At 36.3% G+C, this 16,822-nt stretch overlaps 1 protein-coding gene across 1 annotated transcript in view; it reads right to left on the bottom strand.

The window, feature by feature from the left end:
• Nucleotides 1-905: 905 nt before the first annotated feature.
• Nucleotides 906-16,822, bottom strand: part of KIF5B (kinesin family member 5B) — a 34,756-nt gene continuing 18,839 nt past the window's right edge. Inside the window, exons 12-26 of the mRNA XM_027717350.2 lie at nt 16,407-16,600; nt 15,724-15,792; nt 14,429-14,635; nt 12,955-13,098; nt 12,120-12,308; nt 11,139-11,256; nt 10,739-10,800; nt 10,518-10,627; nt 10,235-10,336; nt 8,858-8,918; nt 8,677-8,748; nt 8,403-8,507; nt 7,669-7,885; nt 5,793-5,922; nt 906-3,469 (exon numbers count right to left, since the gene is read on the bottom strand). Of these exons, the coding sequence (XP_027573151.1) occupies nt 3,463-3,469; nt 5,793-5,922; nt 7,669-7,885; nt 8,403-8,507; nt 8,677-8,748; nt 8,858-8,918; nt 10,235-10,336; nt 10,518-10,627; nt 10,739-10,800; nt 11,139-11,256; nt 12,120-12,308; nt 12,955-13,098; nt 14,429-14,635; nt 15,724-15,792; nt 16,407-16,600 (1,787 nt within the window). The 3' untranslated portion in view covers nt 906-3,462. The remainder of the gene's footprint in view (nt 3,470-5,792; nt 5,923-7,668; nt 7,886-8,402; nt 8,508-8,676; nt 8,749-8,857; nt 8,919-10,234; nt 10,337-10,517; nt 10,628-10,738; nt 10,801-11,138; nt 11,257-12,119; nt 12,309-12,954; nt 13,099-14,428; nt 14,636-15,723; nt 15,793-16,406; nt 16,601-16,822) is intronic.

Genomic DNA, 16,822 nt, shown 5'->3' with positions numbered 1-16,822 from the left:
CATTTTGACGCTTCCTGAATTGGTGTTAAAAGGTCTTGGTGCATTCAACAGTGAAGCCGCTCAGGCCAACCAATGGAACAAACTTGTTCTGTCAATGAATTCCGTATCAGTTTTGTCGGTGCAGGTAACCACACCTTTTCCCTGTCAAGAGATGTAATAATATTTTTTCTTAATTTCAGAGGTCATTTTGGATCATACATTGCTCCCCAGAAACTTCAACGTGAAAGGAGATTTACTTTCCTTTTGATCATCCCTTAGTCATTGTCTGCAATTAAAAACATCTCAGTTGGTCATCTCCTAGCAGACACAAATCCACTCAAAAGTCAGCACTGCACTGCTGTGACTGAGCCATCTTCTGTTAACAGGATATACCAGTTGATATTAAAAAAAAACACAACAAAAAACCTCACCCCCCCCCCCCAAAAAAAAAACAAACCAACAAAAAACCCCCACCCAAACCAACCATAAACCAAAACATCCACAACAAAGAGAAGCCATTAAAAAAATCAACTACATAGTAAGTGTATCTTTGGGAAAATCAAAGTAATCCCAGACTAGAGGGGTGCAAAGTTTGATAGACCATGGCTGTAACTGATGTCTAACACTTCCATAAGCATCAATCGGGTTTTTTTTTTTCTGTTCTTTTGTTTGGTTTGGGATTTTTTGGCTTGTGTGTCTTTTTCTATTGTGAACAGTCTTCTGATGACTAAGATTTAAATACTGATATTTGTGTGGGGGAAAGCTTACTTGTATTAACTAACACAGATATGAGGTTAAGAGACATCAAGTGATCACAATTTGCAAAGACAAAAGTGGTCATGAAACCTATGAAGTGAAAAGTATTATATGGAGACAATGTAAAAAACAGGTGTAGAGATAATAAATAGAATAAATGCACAAAGAAGTTCAAAGATTTTTCTTCTCTTTATTTAAACACAAATACATTTACAGCATGCAGGTAAGTTAAAACTATATGGCGTCTTCCCCAAACCAATTGTTTTAATGCATCTTACGTGTACTGAAGTTAAATCATATTCCACAGGTAGACTTGTCCTCATGTCAAATTTAGAGTTACACACAGTAGTGAGTCAGCATTTAAGTTATGCAAATAATTTAGTTGTTCACCAGAAATAAATATTATTTCACCAAGTTCCTATCCTAAACCATCTTTTAAAAATATGATCTAGAGGAACATAAAAATAAGAACCATTCAAAGACTGCAAGTTGAAATAGCAGTGTTGAACATTCCCCATATAGACTGAATATTTTAATTTACAAAATACAGTAACTGTTCTGTCTGGCTGACCCATGACAGCCAAACCAGAAAGCAAAGAAAGTTGTGTGTTTGTTTCTTTAATTTTTTTACATTTTAAGAGGCAGTTCTTGGTAAACGTCATAAAAGGTTTCAAATAAAAAAAAAAAAGTTTAAATATAAAAAGGTGATGTACACTGAGCTACACACTAGTTACTATTTAATCTAATTTTTTAAACACAGCAATTTTCAGCACCAAAACCCATGACAATTACCTACAGGAATGAAACCCCCACTCACAGGCATGAGAAAAAAATCCTGCTTCATTTCAGTGCGTTGTTTTGTTTTTATGATTGCACATTGACAAACGAAGGTCTGAAAACCTGTAGTTAACATTGAGAAAAATAATGGACAGTGCTGTTTCCATTATGAGAAATTTAATTCAAAATAGTTTGCTGTTCCTTTAGTTTTCTTTGCTCAGTATGCTGTCTTCAATCGTGCTCTAAAACAACTGTAAGTTTGGAGTGTTTGGCAGCCCTAATGAACAAAACTGTCTTAAAAGCTGAAAACTCCAAAACAGTGAGATTTCCAACTGATACACTCAACTTTTAAAAATCAAACTATTAAAAATTCAGACTACTGTAGAAATAGAAAAAAGTGGTTTAAGGTCTAAAATTTGACTATAATCCATCAAAATATAAATATTTTGCCTATTTAAAATATAAAAGTTGAAAGTGATTTGCTGTCTGAACAGTCACAGAGTTTCTACTGTTTCCACAATAACCGATGAATACCCAGCAAAAAAATTCAAGCCAGAACAAAAAGTGGTACCAACCAGGTCAGGAAAGCTCACCGAATTCTTCCAGTAACATTAAGTTCCTTCTCTCTCAAAGACCTGGTAGCCAGTTTCTATACAGAAGAAGGCTGTTCTAAAAATTATAGTGGCTAAACCCTATGAATAAGTTAAGCAAATTACACAATAAAATTTTAAACCCTGGATTCAGCTCAGTGGGAGTACTGGAGCTCAAAACAAAACAAAAAAACCCATGTTTCATTTTGTTAGCCACTTTACAGGACTTTATTGCAAAGAGAAGAAAAATATTCAACAACTACTACTTTGGACATTTCATATACCTACTTACAAATGGATTACAAATACAATTCAGGGTAGCACTTTATTTTATTATTATTTTAAACACGTGTCTCTGGGATATCCAGATACACCAGTTTTAAAAAGTTGTGTCCTCTATTAACGTATCTGAATTCGTTAGCCTGCTGCTGAAAAAGGTTTTTCTAACTGAAAATTAAAATTTTAGCCAAAAATTCCAGTACTGTATGTAGTGGAATATAAAGTTCCATTTTAGATTGCGCCCATTTCGCTATTACAAACAGCGAAAGTGAACCATCACAGATACAGACAAATGGACAGACAGGCTCATCATAATGAAGCAGAATGTTTTCACTCCACCAGACTGTACTGTGTGCAGAATCAGGAACAGGACAGATGGGAAAATCCATTGCCAGAGTCTTTTTTGTAAACTTAGGTTTACTCTTATTACTGTACAATATTTAATTCTAAGTCACCCGATAACCGGGCATTTAATCAGATAACAGTTATACAGCCGTGTTCATATTGAACTCTTGAGATCTGTGGTGTAGCGATCGCAGTGCCTCGTGGCAGTTGTCGTAAGCACTTCAGTATTCTTACACTGTACAAATAGATTTAGTTCCAATGCTCTATGTAGCATTCCAAAAGAAAACTGTGATGTAGAGTGCCGCCCTAGTTCAGTGGGACATGTAGTGTTATGTGAAGTGATAAAAATGAAAGTATACTTAAACACTGTTGCACATTCCCTAAGACAATAAGATGTACACAAATTAAGCTAGAAAATTGGAACTAAGATTTTCTCAACATACATTCAGCTTGGCACAGTGCAGACTAAATTTAAGACATGAAAGACAAACTGTGTAATAAGCAGAGCTACACTTTAAGTAACATGTCATTTTTCAAGACGCCAAAATTGCACTCTAGTTTTTTTTTTTTTTGGGAATCAGTTAGCAGAATTTGTAGAAGGGGGAAGAGCTGTACAGGCCAGGTATAATTTATACATTTTCAGAAAATAATCCTACAGTCCCCAAATGGAGAGATTATTGTCATGGAATGACTCCCTCTACACAATATCGGATACTTCTCACGCCGCATTTACTTTTCAGCAACTGTAAATGAGAAAAATCACAGTGTTAGGCCAAAAATGCCAAGTGACTTATATTTGCAGTAGACCATATCACTATTTACATAGATTTAAGGGCCCAGTTCTTAGACTACTCAGATAAGTGCTAATAAAACACTTACTTTAAAATAAGGAATCTCTCAACACAAAGCATTTACAGCACGACAAACCAACTGGGTGTGCAATCTTGATGGCATTAATGGAGTAAACATTAGAGAGAGAAACCACTCATAACCCAGTTCCATTTTCCATGACTGTTGCTGCTTTTTCAGGCTAGTGACAACTGCATGGATATCACCCACCAGTTATTGCAAAGTTTTGATTTTGCTATTTTGGAAAGATGGAATGGGAATTAAGACATCATTCGGCATTAATGATTTTAATTTATCATCTCTGTATTTCTTTAATGTGTCCAGAATAATTCGTTAAATAGTGGTCTCCAAAAGTTAAACAGTATGTTGTGTTCAAACTCTACCCAAAGTTCTTCTCTAATCAGAAGTTCATGTGCTTATAATCTGTATTAATCCTCAAAAAAAGTATAGCCATTACTACAGAGAAAAATGATCCTGGCCACCAGAGTATTCTCAAGCTCAGAACAAGTTTATATTTAATAGTAAAATAAGTTCAAAAAGTTTTGTTCCTTTGCTTCCATAAGAGACAGGTTCCTCTAAGAATAAGATAGGAAAGTAGAAATGAATTACAAATCTCCTGTCTTTAAGTGCTAAACTCTACTCGCCTCTACCACAATAGGGGACATGATGACATCAGCAGAATTACAGGAAAGCTTTGCAACTGATTATGTGAGCATATTACACGGGAATGTTTTGGTTTGTTTGTTAAAAACATGTTCTAGACAAGCCTTAGCCATTTTGCATTCCTTCATGATTTACCTACACATAGTCCAAAAGTCAAAGTGCCAAGTCTCATATTTATATTCTCCAGGAGCAACAGTGAAAGCTCTTGTTCACAGCAAGATGCAAATTCCTATTTTAACTATCGCTGATTATATCTGGTCTTCTAAAGCTTGAACTATGAGACTAAATAGGTTCTTTTCAGTTTGCATCCTAGGCAACATCAGAGCATGTGCAAACTCATGGTAATAAGGACAACTAAAATAAATTGGGTCAATCATACCTTTAAATGCCTCTACATTGGACAGTTGAGCTAGATTGCCTTTGTAGTCAAAGTAGCTATCTAAAGATTACTCTCAACATGTTAATGATCAAGAGTCCATGAACTGCCAGCTCCTTGGTCATTCAAGGTGTTATTCAAAGTTAAAGTATCCATCACTTCAACCTCGTACTTATTAAGAGACATTACTGAACAGAACCAGGTGCCCTGACTAGTACTACAGCCTAATTTTCTCTAAATTGGAGAGAAAGCTTTGGAAAGTCAATCAGCTAATAAAAAGAAACTAATAGAAACAAGTTTAACATAAGCTGTTCTGGAGCCCTTCAGAATAGGAGCACCCAGGATTCAAGCACCCCACAATCATTTTAGGTGTACTTTCAAACTGAAGATGCCGATAACCTTAACTAAGGGAGCGTCTAGAAGACATTTATAGACACGTTCAAAAGGGAAGATGACAATGAAGAGTAAAGCATTACTGTTAGCTGAGCAACAGACCAACTATAGAGCAGACATTAACTAAAAAGATGTGATTCTGTAAAGCAACTTCAGCATACCAAGTACCACACTGTGTAATTACGTTGGAGATTAGAGATCTGCACATTAATAAGTGATACTCTGGAGATTAATAAGTGCATATATTAATTTCAATTACTGTAACTGCATTTTAGCTAGGCTAACATTTTAAGTTTACTGGATGAAGACATGAGTTCTTCTGTTATATAATTCCAAATCACTGACACATGAAGCAGTAAGAAAATCAAATAAATAACATATAAGAATAGGGTCATTTTTACTTCATCACTGAATGTTTTCCTGAAGAAACCATATTTAGAAAGATAATAGCAAGCCAAAAGAATTTATATGTCCACTCCTTTCCCTAACAATAGGTATTGTCTGTGACTGGTAACTATCTCCAACTGATTGTTTTCACGTTTTGTTCTATTCCAGCAGAACAACCCCAGAACTACCACTTTACAACAAACACCAGTTTTATAAGAAAAGCATCAGCATCCTTCATCAGATGGACATGTATACTGTTCCACTAACTATAAAATTCTATAAAAAAGAAAAGTTAATCTGACTATCCAAGTGACTTTATGCCACAAAATGAACTGCAATAAACCTAGTACAAAGTAGTTTGATCACACATTTAAAAAAATCCGACAAGACAAACTTACACTTTGTCTTGCCGTCCCCCTCCACGCAGTACAACTGGCTGGCTGTTCTGAGTGAACGCACCTCCACCACGAATTGCACTTGGATGAGTTGGAGAAGCTGCTGGATGCTGGCCAGGACGGATAGGCTTAGCTGCATGGAAAGAAACATGGCTTACAAATATGTACATCACAATTGTACCTTGAATTATTCAAATGTACTGATATTTTATTTTACATTATCCACACAAATTGCACAAAGTGCAATTGAATGCACTTTGAATATGAAAACAACTTTAGGGGATGGTATTCTGAGAACCTAACAGATTAGTGTCAACTGCAACAAGCCCTGGAAAATAGAAAAGGTTTTGCTTTTGTTGATCCTACTAGAATTAAAGCTCACAAAGCTTCTGATAAAAATTCATATGAATTATCTGCTCCATCTAATGTATTACTCTGTGAAAGTTCTGGTTTTTGGCAATAAGAACTCAAATAAGACACAATGCTAGAGGGTCTCACAAGGGTTATGCTCCTGAAAGGAATCATTATACACCTGGCTGTACTTCCCACAGTTGGTCTGATTGGTAAGTCAGTAGCTACTCTGCTCTGCAAGTGGTTCTGCATACCAATTACTCCACAGATAACACTGCTTTGTCAACCTACCACCACATAAAAATAAAATTTGCTCTATAACTGAAGTGAAAACGCAGCAGTTTTGACAGGTCATTCACAAGCTGCATACACTTAATAAACTGTATTTTCAATCAGTTTTGCACTTAGCTCTTCACAAAACATGCACAATGGTATGACTTTACAAAGTTCTGTAATATTAAACAGAAGCATTTAAAGTTTCAGCAGGCAAGAGGGGATATAAAGCACCTGCAGGTAGCAGCTGCATCAGAGAAACACTTCTTGATTTCTGCCTTATAGGAAGCTGATCTACAGTACATGACTAGTTCATCTAGACATTTAAGCAAAAGAGGCCGTGTACCTCTGGTAAGCTCACTAGAGAATTCTGTTTCTTTTCTTGGAGACCACTTGAGAGAAAGGTAAGACAGAAAAGCACCTGTCTGCAAGCTGCCACTTCGTGTGACCAAGAAAAAAATAATAACTATTTTGCAACAGCTCTTTGCAGACCTACAGAATACGAGCAAAATTTAACTGTAACACTCATTTCAGTTGTATTAGCATTTAAGAGAAGTGTATTGATTACTGAAGTCCTTCAGTTTTACAATTAAAATGTAATATGCACAGTTAAGTCCTCCACAGGTCACACACTCTCTTGCTCCTCAGCATCTAACAGTGTAATGGCAGGTGGAGGACCCAGGGAATATGACTGTCTTGCCACCACCTTGCTACCCCTTTCTGTTTCTCCAGTATTTGTCCCTAGAGAGGGTGGTGGAGTACTGTACATTTTGGAAAAAAGAACTGAAAAGGTAATTAGGGATCTTAGGATGTTGTAGGTTTCCATCTGCCCCTCTCCTCCACAAGATCAAGAACAATTTTGTTGTTGTTTCTACAGGTTAATCTTTCTCCTTGTCTTGAAATACCTCCTCAGTCTTAGAAATTAGATCATTCCAATTCCATTCCAACAGATTAGGACTCACGTTCAGTGTATTGTTTTGTTCTAGGAAATGCAACACACATTCAGGCTAGAATTCTAGGTTGGTAAGCCTTTCCCAGAGCCATTCAAAATAAATAAAAAGCCAAACAACCACACTGCACAACTTACACACACTTATGGTCTATTAACGGAAATGTAACTCATGGTAGAAAATACATCATGTTCACACATGCAGTTCCAATGAGGGCTCAAAGATCCACATATGCACAAAGGTTAAAAAAAAAAAAAAAAGGGGGGACAGACGAAGCTTTGGGGGGCAAGGGATTCTTTACTAACCAATTTGCGCAGAATGTCCTCTTCTGGCCATGTTCTTGGATCTCACAGCTTCCTTTATACGATCTACTTCTTGCTGATACCGCTTGCGATCACGAGAAGCGTTCTCTTTGGCTTCCTTCAGTGCAGACTCCAAAGCTTTAACTCTTTCAGCTGTAGCTCTAAGTCGCTTCTCCAGTTTAGGAAGTTCACAGCGAAGATCAGCATTATCACGTACCAGCTACAAAACCAGAATTGATTGTTTTCTTGGCACCTCCCTCTCTTCATAGGGAGAGCTAACTAAATACCCTCCCACCCCTAAACAGGCAAAGCAGTAGGACTACCATATTAACTTTGCTTAAGCTTTTAGTAAATCTATACTTCAGTGACAATAAGACTGTTATTTGAAAAATCAGCTACTGTGGAAGAACCTGCTACCCAGCATAGGTACTTCTACATTCTTCTTCCATAAGAGACAGGCAAGAATCCCAGAGACCGATATACTGTGAAAAAAGTGCTAACTTGGATCTTCTTCAATTTAAATGCGGTTATTTTGTTACACATGTACTTAAAATAGCTAATTAATTTACATTATAAAACAATAGACTAAATTTTTCCTACATCAAGAGACACACTAAAGACATAGAAGTATTTAATCATAAAATAGTTACTTTATGACCAATTGCTAGTTGCTTCTATAATAATGAACCTTGAGGAGTTTGTTTTTAATTAAAACTTGAAAATGAGTCTCACTGTACCTGCTTGTGAACCTTTGTAAGCTGTTCAAGATTATTCTCAAGGAAGGAAATCTTCTGTTTTTGTGCAGCACTGCCTCCTGTATCATCTGAGTCAATCTCGGCACTCTGCAGTAACATGGGGAGGAAGAAAGGAGGCTGAGTATAAATCTGAACTTGCATATTAGAATTGAGCCAGAAAATTACACTGCATAAACATCAATTCCTAATTTAGCTCTAAACTGAAAGTTATGCAGCGTTCTCAGAAACAACAAGTTTCAGTACAGCATCACATTACCTTTTTCACTCTAGTAGCCAGATCTTGAACAAACAGCTTCCGAAGATTGTGAAGAGTCTGAAGTTCTTTTGCCTACAGTTAAGGATAAGAAGTTAACAAAACAACCCGAACAAACTCTGAAAGAAAAAAAAAAAAAGGCAAGTATTGATATTTGCTTTGGAATTTATTCTGAGTATCTTACCACAGTCTCTTCCAAACCCTTTAAATCTTGTCGTGCTTGTTCCCGTCTGTCCTGCATGACCCTGAAAGACAATAAAGTCATCCTAAACATCCCAGCAAAACTGGAAATTTTCATGTTTTAGGAAACTAGGGTAATAAACACTGCCTGGTACAAACAACATATTTCAGCTGAAGTCTTAAATTAAAGATGTAACCAATGGATGGTATCACGCTCAAAAATCCGTATGGGATGGATTGGGAGTGCAAGAGTTGCAAGAGGAAAAGAGGGAAGTACTTTTAATATTGAAGAAATACAAACAAGTACATTCAGATGCATAAAAGTTTCTATAATAACAAAAGACAAGACTCTCAGAGTCAGAGTGAATATTTGGGGAGATTTTATCCTAAAAATGTTCTTAGCTCTGACCAGCAGAGATGGTAAGCATCATGTGACAGATAAGGATTTTTTCTTTGTTTTGTTTTAACTCTCAGCATGCTTGCCAAAGCCAGCTTGGCAAAGCCATCATAAACAACAATCTCAGTGTAAAGGTATATAACCTAGTGATTATCACTGTACAGAGCTGCTGTCTTCCCATGCAACATGAAAGCATTTTCTACACAAGTAAACATGTTCTCTCTCAGAACTGTAAGACACTGCAGTTACTAAGATGACAGAATACAGGAAAGAAATGTGGATTTCTCGTTTTATGACTCAAGGTTGGAATAGAAACACCAGGGACTGCACAAAAATGAAGTGTTTCTATTAAGTAGCCAAAAAGCTTCTTTTCCTCTTAAAATATCTCCTCACTCAGCCAGTTTCACTGCTAGCTCACTGTTAAATGAATAAACATCTGAAGTAATAAAATATTCTAAACAATATCTCAGCATCCTATCCATTTTCGAGACCTCTCTGGAAAAGTAGTTGCAGGCATCTTATATAACTCTAAATTAAAAAAAAAAAATCTGCATTGTTTCTGGTCTGTCATTTGCCATGTAATTAATCAATGAAGCATGCAACTGTTTCATTTTAAGAATAAGCCAGTTAGAACCACTAAACTACTTAAACTGCATAAGAAACAAAAAAAGAATAAAGGAACTGTTACAAGCCTCTTCCAGTCTTTGATCATACAACACTTATCTGCAAATTGAAAAGTTAATTACTCCAATCCTTAGCATATCAACAAAAATAGTTGTGGCCTTCATATCTTTTATAATGTTACTTCCAATTTTAAATATTCAGGTAATGCAAAGGTTTTAAAAAAGTTAAGTTCAAGAAGGCCCTAGAAGGCCCCTCCCCTTAATAGGCATCCCATACAGCGAGAGCCATTTCATCATATCAGGTCACTAGTTTATAGAATAAGTGTTGCCACACACATTTGTTTTATGCATCATCACTTACGTAAGTTCATGCAGTTTTCTACTTTTTTCCTGATCAGTCGCTTTCAACTTCTCATGCTCAACTCTAAGACGTTCCTGTTCAAGCATCATCTTCTGGTTTTGGCTGAACACAGAAAGTAAATATTTTATCAGATGAAACTGTCAGACAACACTTTCAGTAACAACACAAGACAGAAAGACATTGCTGGAGGAAACCCTTGCCACTTCCTTCACACTGTATTTTGCTTCTGTACTCACACAGTCCAGAAGCATTTGGCACTACTAAAATAATGGCAATCACTTACTCTTGAAGTTCAGTGATAAGCTTCTCCTTTGCATCAACTTCATCTCTTAGGCTACTGATTTGTTTCTGATGTGTCTCACGATGGCTCTGAATTTGCTGCTCCACAGCTTGCTATTAGAAAAAAACAGAATGTATTAAATGCTTTGAATTGCCACCAGACTTCACTTTGTGGGGATTTGGGTTGGTTTGTTTTTTTTAGTTTAGACAATGAATTTAACTTACCTTGACTTCATTTGCAGTCTGAACTTTATTTAAGTGCTCTTTCTCCATCTCATGGACCTTTTCTAGTAGGGATAGAGAAAACACATTTCAGCCAGGTAACTAGGCAATCCCATGGATGACGGAGTTAATTTCCCCTTCCCTTGGCAAGACCTTAACATTTGGAAAAAGACCCCTCCCACCACAAAGATCAATTAAATCAGTAACATCTTCAATTTAATCCTCTCCATAGCAGTTCTTTCAAACAACAAATACGTTTTTGCATTGATTAACTCCCCATGTTGAGTAGGAAAAAGCCTTTCTATAGCTCTACCCTTCAACCTAAACAAAGAAAATCCCTATTTATCACTACATACTTAAAATGGTGAGGGTGGTGGGTGAGGTGTAGGGAAGCAAGTCCTACCCTGTGCTCGGAGTTGAACTAATTCTTCATTAAGGGAATCCACAGATTCTTCCAGCTGCCTCTTCTTCTGTTCCACGTTCTGAAGATATTCAGTCAAGGACTTGATCTTGGCTTCGTGCTTGTGGGATGAAAAGATTCATTTACTTTGGAACCAGGTATCATGGAATTACATCTGCATAAATGATTCATACTTCTTTTTAAACAAGAAGTAACCTCATCTCAAAACAAAAATGGTACCAATTAAAAACTCTAAGAAGAATATGACTACTCAAGTAGATCTGTAACGTAGCCTATAAAATAATATCTTTATTCTGGATTGGAAAGAAATATATTTTTGGCTGGGAGAAGAGATGTTTTGAATGTTAAATACTATCAGAGGCCCACTGTATTTAAAAGATTGCACTGAAATGTGCATCTCCTGATTTAAAAAAAGATGATCATCCATATGTAAAACATAATATAGGAATGTTAAACTGCATATGTGGATCACAATTTTCAGAAGTGTTAGGGGTCACATTACTGATCTTTTCTAATAATCACAATAAAATGGCCTTGCTTGCATTAGAAGTAAATTTAACCTGCTACACAAGCCTCCTGTAATTTTACTGTGCTATTATTACCTCTCCCACTTCCAACTGGAAGCATTAGCAGGCAAAGTGCTCACTAGCCACTGCTTCTGTAAGACTTGTATTTGTAAAGGATCCAGTGATGAAGAAAACAGGGACTCTAGTATTTAATACAAGTGCTGCAAAAGCATTATCAGGCTACAGATAGATTGCAGAAATTCTGACATCCTGTCACGCTCAGAACTACTCAGAAGCATCCAAATTGAAAAGAGGAAAAAGCTGAATCTTGTCGCTGTTCACTCACAATGTGCTTTGTTAGGAGTCAAAAAGAAACTGCAACTTTTTTTCCCCTAATAGGTTAATGAATTTAATTTTTAAAGAACATTTAGGAAGTATACTGCAGAGGAACATTTACCTGTGAGATCCGGAGCTGGCAGGCAGCCAACTCCTTTTCGTTTTCTTCCATTTTCTTATTGCTTTCAGCTTGTGTGCCTTCTAACTGTTTGCATCGTTTTACCATTGTTTTTACTTCTGATTTCATTTTGCTAATGTACAGTCTTGCAACTGTGAATTCTTCATCTATCATGCCAGTTCCCTCAGGCTGCTGAAAAGTGCGGAATGGTACATTTAGAATGCTCAGATAACAAAACCAAACTAAACGTGCACTGGAGCAACTTAATGCCCAGAACACATCTCCCACCTCAACAGATAATCACAGCTCTTAAAAAAAAAGAAAACACCCCTAACATTGTGGTGTTTAAGTTTTCTGATAGATTATTTAGAAGTTTGTACTAAGGTAATGAGTCGCCTGAAGAGCGAAATACAGTTCACTATTGATTTCTAATACTGCTTCCATTCTGGCCCTGCAGTGATCCTCTAGATTTCTCTTTCATTTCATTTCCTCATTCCATTTTTTATGTAAGTATCATCCTGATTGTCACTGTAGGTCAGTATTACATTTCTAAGACAATGCTGTTGATTAAGACCACTTCATACAGCAGTTTCACAACAGGAAAACACTGCTTCAGAAAAAAAATCATGCCTGCTCTTCCTTGGCTTTGCATAATCAAATTCTGTCTGGGACCCAATTAAGTCACAGTATAAGGAATGGATAAGCTTATGCCCGAATTACTAATATACGTAAGACTTCCTATGGTGGTAATTTTTACCACACTAAGAAAATGACCCCACCTATCCACAATGCATGTGTTTAATACATGGCATTAAAGAAAGCACTGATAAATCCTTACCTTGACATCATTGTTTCCTACTGCAATTCCTATCTCTGCAAGATCTTTCAGTAAGGAGGCCATCATTTCTGTTGCTCGTTTCTTCTGATGGTTGGTCATTTCTTTAAGTTTCTGAAGCTCTGCATCTATACTGGCTAAAGTGACCTACAGTAAAAAAAGTTACCCTTTAATAAACAAAACACACTCTTGCTTTTGGAACTAGTTTCACACTATTTACAGAGTGACAGCATTTCTTCCGAAAGAACTAAAAAGTACTGCGGACAGAGACCTTTAGCTCACAAAATATAATCTTCCAACTCTGCAATAAAATTAGTGTCCATATTGTTAGACAGCATTCAGAGTTCTATACAATTAAATATTGCAGAGAATTGTGTTTATAGAAAAAAGGTACATGGACAGAAAGTCCAACACTTTTCACCATATTTTGGTAAAGGAAAACAATTTATTTGCCTGCAGAGCTCTTAACTCTCTCCTATCTGCAAAGCAAAAAACTGCATCCACTAGAGTTCATACACAACACAATCTAGAGCAGTTTTTCAGTAAGTCTGAGATGCAAACAAAAAACCTAAACACGCACTTCAGTATCATACATACACGGAGCAAGCCTACTCCACCAAATTTTAAATGCTGCTCATAAGACGGCCAAAGATTCTCTGACTGTTAGCCAACCTTCAGGTAATGAAGTTACCAACACAGATTACTCAGCTCAGAACACTTAGAAATTTAAAGAGAAGTTTCGTGATCTTGTGAACTTCAACCTTAGAGTCAGTTTTATATCAAGCCAAATCTTACTAACTGAAAATTGAAAGACACATTCACTAGAAGACCCAGACACACTCAAATTTCATCTTCAAGAACAGAGAAGAACGGGAGTTGTGCCACCACATACTGTCTGCAATGCTAGCAAACATGCTGATTCTTTCCAGTACTTAGAATTTTAGGATAGTAAGGGAGTATTAACTATTTAAAACTGACTGAAGTCTGCCAACTAACTATCAGTCAGTTCAGAAACTTTGCAGGTATGTAAGGAGGTGTATGGTATTAACCCTGTGGGCTGATGCTGCATCTGTATTTTAACCAGGGCTATCCTCTGGAATATATCCTCAGTGTTCTTAACTACTCCTTTCAGAAAGTAAACAGAACTGCTTATTTTTGAAGGCATAAAGGTAAATTATTTCACATGCCATAAATACAGCAGGCAAATACACATTCTTTTCCAGAAATGCTGCAGCATGCTCACTGCAACTTCGAGATTGGAAGAAGCAGATTTTTAAGTAAGGATTACCCCAACTGCACCAGGAAGACAAAAAAAACTGAATCAGATCACCAGCATGTCAAAGTGTTAACTTTTGACATCTAGGATATTTCTGAACACTCTTCGGGTAGTAAAACACCACAGACACTAAAAAGACAAGAGCTAACAAGGTCAAGTCACATTGAAGACTGTCAGTAGTTTCTTATCCCAATTTCATACCGATTTTTGATTGAGTTCATCACTAAGCAGTTCATATTCCTTTGCCTTGTCTTCTACTTCCTGAGACTTCTGATCATAATTGACAGCTAATTCTTCAAGGGCTTGTAACACCTCTTTCACTTCCTCTTTAGAGGCATCATTTTCAGCCTGAAGGCGATTCAACTCTGCTTGTAGGTTGTCTTGGTCCCGTCTGGTTGATGCTAGAAGCTGAAACATTAACAGAGATTTAATAAAATTGCAAAAACAAATAATCATGAACAAAATTCCATGTATAACTTGAATTTTATTCCTGCCTTTAGCTACTACAATAGCTTACATCTACATTTTTAACGTACTGCATCATGCAATAAGGATGCCAAGGAAAGATACAGTGAGAATGAATAATTAAATTTACCGTCTATATTCACAGTTCTTTAGCTTTTACAGTATCTTCAAAATGGAAGTGATTACAAATCAAGACACATAGGGACAGCAACTGGAAATGCACATGGAATATAGCAAGTTCTCAGAAAAGCCACTGAACACTACTCATGAAATTGTCAGCAGGCTAGGGACTAAACTTCCAGTATTTTAATACCATTAGCTGCTGAAGAACAACTAGTCAAAGCATACAGCTGCTAAAGAATCCAATTTATTTATTTAAATAAGATTAAACAGTAGCTTCAACTTCCTGAGTTCTCAACCCACTTCCTTCCTACCATGTACACAAGAATCACTATTTTTTAAATCTTTGTGCTGTGGAGAAATATTTTTTCTAATATCTTGGCTAAATGAAATTAACATTTTCATTACTAATAGGCATCTGTCCCCATTTAATTAAGTTACATCTCTGGCAACATGTGCATACAAATTGTTTTGAGTATTCTAGAAAGTATGGTCTGAAATAAACACAGATACTTCCTTTTTCATTTCCCTCCTCTCCCTTCTCTCTCTGTACAGCAAGTGACCAAAAGTAAACCTTACAACAGATTTCTTAGAGTAAATCAAGTTACCTTCAGTTTTGACAAACTGCTGACTTTACATGGGGAAAACAACATAAAATACTTTGCATAAAATACTTCAATTCTTTCAATGTTCATGGATACTTAAGATTCAAGCAAACTGGTTTAAGCTTAGTGATTACAGAGTGTAAGTGGGAGGAATGAGTAGGCAGAGCATTTAGATAAAGCATAAAAGAGAACTACTGTGCAGTAGTTAAGCTGCCATTTTCCCTGGTCACTGTGACCCATTCAGAACACCTCCAGTTTCTTTAAAGAAAAGACAAACAGAAATAAAGATGCAAGAGTAAAACTTACCTCTTCCTGATCCAACATCTGTGTCTTCAGTTTTTCTACTAGTTGGCTCTGCTGATTAATTTCTTCATCCTACAGTTGAAATAAGACTGTGTTCATTAAATTGACAAATACCACTCAAAAAATAATCTAAGAGACATCAGATGTTTGGCATCTAACTTTTCCCTATTCTCAGACAATTACACAACTGAAAGTAACTGAAGTAAAAAAAAAATCCTTTTTATTTCACTGCCTGATCCAGTAGGCTCTTAACCTGGCATGTACATGTAATACACCATGCTTCAAAGACAAAAGTCTTATACCTGGTGCTTTTGCAACTCTTCTTCAAGTTGTTCTAACTTTCAAGAAACGATTAAGATTTAATTAAAAGATTTTTTCTCTTCGAATATATTACTGCTTAAATTTGATATTATATTCAAATAAAATAGGCATAACACTCAAAGAAAAAATTGCTGTCTTCAAATTACTCTTTATCCCACTTTCTCATTATTTTCCAACTAAGAAACGATACTCAGTACCAGATAAGGCAAGTTTGATTTCTCTTAATCAGAACTAAGAGTAGGCACTCTCAGCAAATACTTAAACAAGCTGAACTAACAAATGAATACTGGCAAATTAAATATTACACAATAATATGGTTCAAGATATAATTTCAAGAGGTCTTACATTAAATAAGAATACCATACCTTATCATCCAGTTGTTTATATAGTTTGGCAATTTCTTCCTCACATTTCCTTCTCTCAGCATCAGTGAAATTGCCAGTTACTCCAATTGTGGTAGCTGGTTTATCATTAATAACAGTAATATCCTTGTCCACTGCAAAAGCTTCCAAGTTGGCCTTCTCCTTGTCAAACTGTTCATCAACTGGCACAGTCTCCCCTTAAAGAATACACTTAGTTTTAGTACAGTCAGCCATAAAGTGTCTTCTACAAAGTTAGCCTTGAGAAGTATTACATATTTCCTACTAACAGTATTGCTCCACAGTAAATAAGCAATTGACTTCATGTGATTACTTGGCAAAAACAAAAAAAAAACCCCACCAGACCTAGACCATCCAAACTATTTCCCGCTTACCACAAAACATTATATTTCAGCCAGTTA

The sequence above is a fragment of the Pipra filicauda genome, unplaced genomic scaffold (assembly GCF_003945595.2).
Source record: "Pipra filicauda isolate LSUMZ 115617 unplaced genomic scaffold, ASM394559v2 scaffold1_size10287979_pilon, whole genome shotgun sequence".
Lineage (NCBI taxonomy): Eukaryota > Metazoa > Chordata > Aves > Passeriformes > Pipridae > Pipra > Pipra filicauda.
Note: the sequence above shows the minus strand (reverse complement) of the source record. Positions and strands in the feature narration are given on the sequence as shown.